Here is a 10,047-nt window from a genome sequence, read left to right on the forward strand (position 1 = left end):
ACACACAGTCCGTCTAACAGACAGCAATGCTCAGGCTCTGCTTTCAGAGGCAGGCTTTTTGCTCGGTGGGGATGAATGGGAAAGCTGTAAATACAAACAGGCTGATAAGTGGCAGCAGCCTCTTGGAACAGAAGTGCAGCATTCCTATTCACCCTTCTGCACTCAGTCACAGTCCCCTTGCTGGTTTACTTTCTGCTTTCAGAGAGAAGCTGAACTTTGCTGGCTACCCTGCCTGAGACTGCCCCTGGGAGGAGAAGGAGGGTGGGGAGGGAGAAGTGCATCCACCAAGCTTGCTTACTAAGTAAGCTGAGATAGTAACCACGCTGGCCAAGCCAAAATTTCTCCTTACGCAATTACTTTTTAGTGATGCATGCAGATGTGTGCTCTAGCCAATGCGAGTTATCTTTCGAAAGTGTGGAGAAGAAAAGAAGTTCTTGTTTGAAATAGTTAGAAAGGAGAACAGTATGCACCAGGAGGTCAGCATGTAAGGAAGCTGAGTGAGGCAAAATCTTGAGAGACAAGGTAGAACTGCCTTTGTTAAAACATAGGGAAGTCAGCTCAGCACAGATCCTGACAGCTATTGAAGTCAACAGGAAGATTCACTTTAAGTTCAACAGGTTTCATTAGTCCCTGTAGAAGGTGGAAACAAGTGCTGAAGGTGATAATTAAGGTGCATCACAAGACTCTTTTATTTAGAAAACAAAACACCTAATCACTCCTCCTCCCACTTCTCCCCAGCCTGCAGAACACATACCAAATATAATCATCTCATAATCATCAACAAAAAGATTATCAGCAACACATCATGCCCTCATTTTTAGACTGAAGAAGATGTCAAATAGCTCAACCACTGGGTATCCTTTGTTGTCATGTTACTTCAAATGTCATCCTCTGATTCATGGTAAAAAAGCTTTCTCTTCACAGGTGAAAACATGAGGAACAAGTAGCCTATGCAGGCTTCCAAGCGTCTTGTAGTTTATCTACACCAGCATTTGACAGGGGAACTGACCAGTTACAGGAGGTATCCACTAAATGTGATACAGGAGGACCTCTGGATCACTAGGATCAGTCTGCTGCTATTGCAGAGAACCACAAAAAGAAGCCAGTGTCTTGCAAGTTAGTAACTTCTGCTTTAGTTTTTTCCACAGTCACTATTACAAACAGAGCTGCACAGGGGGAGCTGGGATAGAAGGGTTCCTAAAACTGTTAGTCCACACACAGTTTAAATGGTACTGTCCTTCACCCTTTTCTCTCCTGTAATAAAGCTTGCAGGCCTGTCTCCCAAATGCATTCCCTGAATGACTGAAGTCCTTTCTCATCATTCATATTATGATCTGAGGTTTCCTCCCTTTAACCTGACAGTAAAGATAAAAGGCTGTTTCAGAAAGAAGCGGCAAAACTAAAACTTGGACAGAACGTCTGGGGGAATTAATCTTCCTTCTGAAATCAAAGTGGTGTGAACACACGCATATACACCACACCATTTGACTGAACAACAGCTCATGGGAAATGCAGTTCTGGAATGGACTAAACAATCAATTGGGGAGAATGGGTGAGGGTTGTGCAAATAGGCACAAATAGGAGCAATGTGGTTGAATTTCAGTAATCAAAAATTTAGGCTTATCATTGGGAAAACTGACTTGAGATTTAAGTTCAACACAAGCAAAAGGGTGAAGTCCATCACCTGATACAGATATTTGAAAATAACTCAGTTGCATGTTTTTCATTACTGCACTGAAAGATACAAGGAAGACAGATTTACTTCTGCCTTTAAGATACACTGATAAAAAGTGGCAGGTTTTGTTTATCTCAGGAACACTGACACACTGGAAATGTAAGAACAATAACATCAGCTGCACTTTAACGATAACACCCTCCAAATACTGAACAGCTTTATGAACATCACAAAATAAATGATAAAGAGACCTGTAGCTCTAATCCTGGGCCTGGGGCAAGTTCAATTTCACTTTGCTATCCTAGGGAAGAAACTTTTCACCTGGTCTTTAAAAGCCAGCATTCCTCCATCTGAAATGAAACAAAAAGTGACTAACTACCCTGCAACCGTAAAAATCCCTTCACACAGTCTTCTTGGGACCTAGAATCTATAGTGTTGTCTCTAGCATAGTGAAAACATTCTAAGTTTCCTAACCCATTGGAAGGTTTCCTAACCTATTGGCTAAGACCAATAACATCCTCTTCAGGACATGCAAGAGCAGTTCAGGTGTAAGGTCTTCACTGATGCCAGTTCAGAGTGAGTCTTGCCCCAGACTGCTGGTTACTGAGCAGCCACACATCCGAAAAGGGAGGTGTGGTACCGATCCACTTAATCCTGATGGACTGTTAGGAACCAGGCAAGGGTTCAGTATGTTTTGAAGGAATAAATAAGAAAAGCTAAACCATTATGTTGAATTTGTTTCACAGCAGATTTCTGATGTTGAAAGTCGTAACTAGTTATAATAGTCTAAACATGCACAGGCTTTCAGCATGTAAAAAAAACAAAGCAGCATTCCCAGAAATTGTCATAATAAAGTGTGCTGCAAAGACTTCTCCAGGGCAAACCTTTGCACTAGCCTGAATCTCCCTGACTTCAAGTCCAGTCCTGTGGCATTTATTTATGTGGACAATTCCATTTCCAGTAGTCATGACTGCACAGATAAAATATTCATGACAGAGCACGCCTCAACTCAAACAAGTCCCTTCAAGGAATAATAAGGATAGAAAAATACTAATACACATATTTGAAATACTTCTGGCTCCATAAAATCATGCTGTAAGTTGAGTGGAAGTTGGTGCAGAACTCAGTGAAGAGCCCTATTTTCTACTTATTTAAGGACAGTGACAAATATGGGACCCAGGCACATCCTTTTCTTATGATTATACATTTTTAATGCTTAATCTGTCTGACTCTTTGATGGATTTCTTACAAAGCCGTATCTTTAAAGTCGTATCTTTAATGACATCTTTCTTTTCACATTAGCTCTTTAGCCTGTGAGAGTAAAGGATGATTGTTCTCTGTTTCTTACTTTCAATACATGTCAGTAGTTACTAAATACTGGTTAATACTCGTTAAATTCCATAGTCCATGTTATCCAGGAAATCATGCTAGGCAAGCATTCATACAGGTTTTATTTTTTACCTCTTTATATTTGGAACAAAACCCCCAAATAAACTAGTTACCTCCTGTGATTATGTAGGTGTGATGGTTCTTTCAAAATCAAGCTCTTTGTATCAGAAGTTTTAAAATCAAGCTTTGATATGGGACATTTTTGTTTGGTTTTTTGTTTGTTTTTTTTTTTACATGTTCAGTTTTCTCAGAATAAATTCTTTCATTTTCCCATCTACTTTTTTTCCTCTTTAATCCTATATCCTGCTTAAAATTGCCTACCCTTTATTCATTACAAAGCATATAACTATATTTAGTTTAAATGATTTATAGAATCTTCTAACTAGCAACATTTTCCTGATTAAAAACCCAATATACTCCATGAAAGCAGGGTTTATTCTCACCTCAACTCACTGCCCATATAATCTCTCCCACGAAAAAAGAACAAAAATTGCCTACATTAAGAGAGATTTTAGAAAAATGCTATGTATGTATTTATTCAGTTATCGGGAACATACTTCCCTAAAAGGCTTAGCTGAGTCCAGATCTTTCCCACAGATTGTTGCCACATATACAGAGCGGAAAGTAACAGATAGCTCTCCTATGGATTATAATCTGAAAAGTGCCTAATTGTGGCTGGGAGATCTGTCAAACGTAGGTTATTCCCCTGCCAGAGGTCAATGCTAACCAAGAGGCACCAGCCCTTATCATCTTGTCTGTTTTCCAGGCTGAAATGCTTCACATCTTAAGAATGCATTCCCTTTACTGGAACGATGGGTGTGCTCTGTGCTCTGACCTGGGAGCTCGCCCTCTGCTTTAGGCACAGACACCTTTCATTACTTTTTTTCCATTCCAGAGTGGATCTCTTCTCCTCCTTTCTACCCTCAACATGGAGTAAGTAACTTGATCACTGCAGTGGGGCTTCATGGCAGTACGCCTCGGAAACCATGCACCTTTGTGGAGCACGCTGGAAGCAATTGTCTAGGAATACACCATGGTTTAGAAAAGTATTAATTTTCATGATTTGTAGGACTCACCAAAGGAATTAGCAACAAGAAAATCATCAGTAAAATGTCAAAACTTCTCCTAAAATCAGGAAGGCAACTCCCAGCAAGAGGATAATTAAACACAGACTCTTCCTGCTTTATTATGGCACCAGTCTTGTAATGGGAAGTCTGAGATCTAGTCTCAAGGCTGCCAAAGGCTTCCCTTGATTCTCAGCTCTCCTGTCTGCAGCTGCAGGGCCAGGACATTTATATCATGTTTGCCTCAAACAGAGATTGGAGCACCAAGTTAAAAAATATCTGTAGATCTCTTAGAAAGCAGTGGTGAGAAGAAGGTCTAAGTGCAGTGCATCATCTGCTCACTGAGAACCTCTCCAGCACCAGATAGCTTTGAAACTGTCCAGAAGAATCAGACAGGTTTCTTCTGAGGAGCACCCTAGAAAAAGCCTAGGTCCCAAGGGAGAAAGCTGTTTTTTCACCATTGTCAACCCTTTCAGAGAGGAAAGGTCTCCTGGATTCAAGGCCATCATTTTGATGGACCCTGCTCTATAAAATTCTTCGTGGTTTGGGAGCTGGATATTACAAGAGACCCCCTCTTCACTGGAATCAGTCCACGTCAGAAAGAAATGCTACAGTGGTGTTAAATCCACGCTTTCTGAAAATACAAACATCAAACTGATGTGCACAGAAATGTGGCTGGAGGGGATGGACAGATGGTCAAACAGACAGCGACCAAAATTAAGTAAATTTAGCCTTCCCCCCCCCCCATTTCTTTACTCTCTATATTCATCAACCTGAGAACAAACTATTCTTTATCTAAAATAACCTTCTTCACAAGCAAACCAAAACCCATGTATGTTACAGAACACAATTTTAATACCCACTTCTGAAACTCCTCTGCCTCCTTTATTCCTAAACACTGTAAACATATCCTGGTATATTTATATGCACTGATAGCAACCTGACACCAGTACTTGAAAGTAAACCAAATAGGAATTGCAGAGTGTGTGTGTGCACAACAGACATACCACTCTATAGTAGGGGCTGAAGAGATGACACTGGGGGGTACTATCCATTATATTTGTTTGGGTTTAACCCATATTGTTAAAGCACAAGGTGCAGAGGGTTATGCAAAGCTTACCTTAGGTTCTTGTTTTAAAATAAACACAATAGTAATTATCACTGAAGTGACCAGATGCAGTCCCACCTTAGTTTCTAAATGAAATGGCCACCACTCTTTTCTAGAGGTAAACAGACATCTAACTATCCCGATTTTGAGCACACCCTGTCAGACCCCAAAAGCATCACCTACCTAATGGTATCTGTTAATGTATGGGCCCCCCACCCTTTACCATCCTTCTCTCACAACACAAGTTTGTGTTTTGTCGAAATCTGTGGCTAAATTCCCACAGATGTGCCAATGGATAGCAGCACTAGGCATCCCCTGGGCCTTTGGAAAGCTGAGGGCATTAGGATATCGCCCTGAAGGCAACTGATAATTACAATAGCTACAGGAGAAATGTGCATATATGCATAAAGAAAGAGGCAAGAGAAAGTAAAAATGTCAAAGGCTTTTTAATTTGTATTCAGCAAACTGGTGTATCTCTGTCTCCCATTATTGCTTTAATTCTCTTGTGTGACAAAACATTTCAGGCTTACTGCTGCATTTTCCCTTACTCAAAATTTTTAATACACGGGTTTATACAGTTCTTTATGGTTTTCAGTTTAGGCACCTACATAAAGTGAATTAAGACAGAATGTAATAGTTTCTTTGATGCAGAATTGTACAACAGTAAGCACCAAGCATTACAGTAAAATGAAAACAGTTGCACCATTTGCGGGGAAAGTTTACAGTTGCTTTCAGTAGGCATCTAAAACAGAGACTGCAGGAGACAGCACACAGGAAACTAGGTAAAGGCACAAAGTTTATTTTGCTTACAAACCCAAACACCCAGTGATTTCTAGGCATATACCAAAAGAGATAGAAGCAGAATGGGCAACAATGGGAGGTTTTGCAGATTTTAAACCAGCATGAGTCAAATACTTGAAAATTGGCATTTTAGCTGCCGGAAAGTTGCAATAGGTCCTAGGAAATTTGCTCATCCATGAGCTCAGCAGCAAAACCAAGCTCCTGGTGCACAGAAAGGTCTGAGGAGATGAAAGCTCCCAGCCCTCAGTTCAGAGGAAATGCTACTGTGATAAACTATTAATTATGTATGAATACAGCATTGATGGTAGTGCATGCATTTTGAAACAAAGCAGTTCCCCAAAGGAAATGTTATTAAATTGTTTTTATAGCCCTCAGACATCTCCTTGGCACCTAAAAAGGAATATATAATCCAGGGGGCTGCTTCTCTGAGTAAAATTTCTTCCTGACCCCTCAAGAGGGATCCTGCTAAGGGCCGTACACCTCCTGCTGCTGAACAGCCAAGGAGCATTTCTAGTCGCACCAGAGGCTCTGGCCAGGCTGGAAAAGACCAAATGTGCAGGATCTTATATTTTCCAATAGCAACAAATGAGCCTACCACAACTTTAGCAGGACATCCCCAAACAAAAAACAGAAGCCGTCTACAGGGCAACTGCAATACAGGGATTGGCTTGTAACAGAGAAACCCATGATAAAAAGGTATGAGTTTTCACTAAATTATTCAATATAGGAGTAAGCAAATCACACTTTATTGGCATGTCACTGTTCAATTAACGTTTACACACAGCTGCATTTAATAGATTTGTCTTGTTTATATAAATGTTAACATAAAACAGATTAATACATTGTCTAAATTAAGAGGGCTAAACCACTCCAATTTGAAGTATTTGGTAAATCGCTGGTGCAGCAATACATGCAGTTATTAAATGCCCAGAAGTCAGACCAAAAGTCAGATTAAAAATGTACTGATAGAAAGATGGCCTGTGAATTTCAAATTCTGTTAGTTAATATTAATGGTTTCAACGACTAAATAAATAACGCCAGAAGTTTTATACCATTTTAACCTGTCTCTAACTCAGAGAGCATTTACATTTGTATCTAACCTCCTTTTAATGCTGAACCACCTAAACAGTCATTTCAGCAGCATGTATATGCCTAAAAACACAGCAGTGACTTCTAGGAGGGTGTTACATCCTTCTCAGAATCAGTCAGTGGTAAAAACATTAACAAAACCTTAATTTCCACTGTGAAATAAGGCAAGTTAAGTTGTGTCCACAGTGAAACTGTTTTTGTGAAAATATGAACTGACCTAAACCTGCTGTGTATTCACAATCAACAAAACCTCACTGGATACTCAGAAAAAAATGAGGCTTACATCCCCCTTTCTCTATTACTTCTCACCAACCTTTCAATCGTCAGTGGAATCTTGACGTTTTGGGTGCAAAAGTACCATACTATTGACTAGACAGAGGAGGGCAGTATTGGAAAGTTCCCAAGCACAGGAGTCTTAATAGCATAGCCAACTCAATTTTATATATGCAGAAGTATTTGTGGACTAAACACAAATACTTCAAGGAGGTTTTAGGGAAAGCTGCTCATGCTGGTAGCCACACACCAAGTTATCTCCAGGTATAGACACAGGCTATAGACACATTATACATGAAGATCAAGTGCTCCAGTAGAACCCTAATAAAGGCAGGAATAAACAAGTACAGGAAGAGTACTTCCAGAAGAGCGTTTCCCCAGTATGGAAAATAACAGGCTTCAAGCACTAATTTACCTCACATAACTCACTCATCAGTGGCAGCTCCTCCATCACAATGATCCTAGCTGAATTCAGGCAACCTTGAACTGAAGCTTCCATTTCTCCTACCATTTTATCAAGCCAGTCTCCTTTCTCAGGCAGAAACTGTGGAAACAGAAACTGTCACTTTTATGAGTGCATCTGTGCTCAGCAAAGAATAATGAAAACTACATGCTAGTAAACTGCATCACTTTCCAAATGTTGTTGTTCTTGTCCAAAACATTTGGTTGTCAAGGTACAGAACTGCTTTAAAATGCCAAATTATTCTTCTGCTTGATTCATTGTTGACTACAGCCTGCAACCAACAGGTCTCCCATAGACAGGCAAGAGATTCAATATAAGTTCTGCAGGAAGCACAGCATGTTGGTCAAAGAGGACAACATCACTTACAGCCCAGAAAATGCTTCCTTCCTGCACGCTAGTAGCACCAGAACTTTGTGTGCTTTATGGCCAAAAGCAGCTTGAACCTATAGCAGTAAGAACCTAAACCCATTCAGGTGGAGCTAAATATTTTTACTGAATGATCACCGCTGTCTAAAACAACGAGGGAGTTGTTTGCTGCGTAAGTCAGTCCTACAGGGTAATAAAGCCCATGGCTAATTAGAGGGTTAAAGATGGGAAACTCCTCAGGTTTCCCTAAGCATATTACAGCCTGGCTACAGATATCAGTTACTACCACATGACCCTCTTTGTCAAAGGCCACAGCCGTAGCATATATTTTGGAGGGGAAAACAAGGTTCAGACCAAAGCTATCCATCTGGCCGACAAGATCCATCTCTGCACTGAATATCTTCACTCGGGTGCTGCTGCTGTTCGATCCTTGCGCTTTCAGGTGCTCTATTACCACAATAGCGCCCGAGGTCTGGGAGACCGCAACCCCTCTCGGGCTGATGAGCTGAGACTGGATCATCTGACACTTCCTTAATTTCCCCGTCTTGAAGTTGGCCGTCAAGCGGTACAGTGCACCTGCCTCCGCGTCAGTCAGGATGACTTCACTGTCCGGGGTGGCATCCAAGCCCCAGGGCAAACAGAAACCTTCCCGGACAGCCAGGACCCCCCTTCCCTCAAAATCAAAGGCCTTCACGGAGCAGTCCCCACCATCTGTGACCACCACGTGCCCGTCTGATGTGACCGTCACATCAAGCGGGTACTTGATGTCATTGCCCGCGTCCCCCCGCTCCCCGAACTGCTGCAGGCAGGAGCCACCCGGCCCAAAGACGTGGATCCTCTTCTTGCCGTCATGTGCCACCGCCAGGCGCCCCGACCTCCGGCAGGCTGCCACCCCGGTGGGGTTCACCAGCGACCCCCAGCCTCCCAGCGACAGCCGGAGTCCGAGGCCCGCGGCGCCCGGCCTGGCCGCCCCTCGGCCGCCGCTCCTGCCCAGGGCCGAGGGGATGCTGGTGCCGGCGGGGCCCAGGACCTCCAGCAGCTGCAGCAGCGGCAGGCAGTCGGTGGTCTCAGCGGAGCTGCAGGCCCGCCGGCAGAAGGGGCACTCCAGCCGCCGGCGCTCGGGGCCGCCCAGGGCCTCCACACAGCCCCGGCAGAGAACGTGCCCGCAGGGCAGGTTGCGCGGCCGCCGCTGCCCCCCGTGGCCGTACCGCTCGAAGCAGACCCGGCACTCCAGCAGCCCTAGCTCCTCCTCGTCCTCCGCCGCCATGCCCGCCGCAGTGAGGCCGGGAGGGTGCGGGCGGGGCGCTGCGCTGCTGCGTCAGGCGGGCATCCCCTGCGGGCGGGCGTCCCCTGCTGGCGGGCTGCGGCACTGCCGGCGGGGATAGCTCGGTCCGCTGCCGCCCTCGCCGCTGGAACACCCGCCGGACCCGCAGAGACACCCCGGCAGCGGATCATCGTACCGCTGCCGGGCTATTTATCCCACTGCAGCATAGCCTAGGGGCATTTCTGTACCACCAGAAGCGCTTACTGCGTGACCTGGCAGTAGAGAACGCTGGAAAAGACCAAATGCACAGGTTGCAATTTCAGAGGATTTCTCTCGCTATTCTGGGAAGCTTTTGAAAATCAGAATCACAGAATGGTTTGGGTTGGAAGGGACCTTAAAGATCATCCAGTTTCAACCCCCTGCCATGGGCAGGGACACCTTCCACTAGACCAGGTTGCTCCAAGCCCCATCCAACCTGGCATTGAACATATCCAGTGATGGGGCAGCCACAGCTTCTCTGGGCAACCTGTGCGCCAGGGCCTCACCACCCTCACA

The 10,047-nt window shown here is 43.9% G+C and overlaps 1 protein-coding gene across 1 annotated transcript; it reads right to left on the reverse strand.

The window, feature by feature from the left end:
- Positions 1-4,961: 4,961 nt before the first annotated feature.
- NHLRC1 (NHL repeat containing E3 ubiquitin protein ligase 1) lies at positions 4,962-9,506 on the reverse strand. The gene has a single exon (XM_061449557.1). It carries the CDS (start codon positions 9,493-9,495, stop codon positions 8,332-8,334), a length of 1,164 nt encoding a protein of 387 aa, XP_061305541.1. The 5' UTR covers positions 9,496-9,506; the 3' UTR covers positions 4,962-8,331.
- Positions 9,507-10,047: the final 541 nt, after the last annotated feature.

This window comes from Pezoporus flaviventris, unplaced genomic scaffold (genome assembly GCF_033815535.1).
Source record: "Pezoporus flaviventris isolate CSIRO_AGI_PZ_B2104156 unplaced genomic scaffold, CSIRO_AGI_Pfla_v1 ptg000007l, whole genome shotgun sequence".
Taxonomy (NCBI): Eukaryota; Metazoa; Chordata; class Aves; order Psittaciformes; family Psittacidae; genus Pezoporus; species Pezoporus flaviventris.

Bases quoted from the DNA above. Each gene is read 5' to 3' on its own strand.
- NHLRC1 (XM_061449557.1), bottom strand. From the start codon at position 9,495: ATGGCGGCGGAGGACGAGGAGGAGCTAGGGCTGCTGGAGTGCCGGGTC.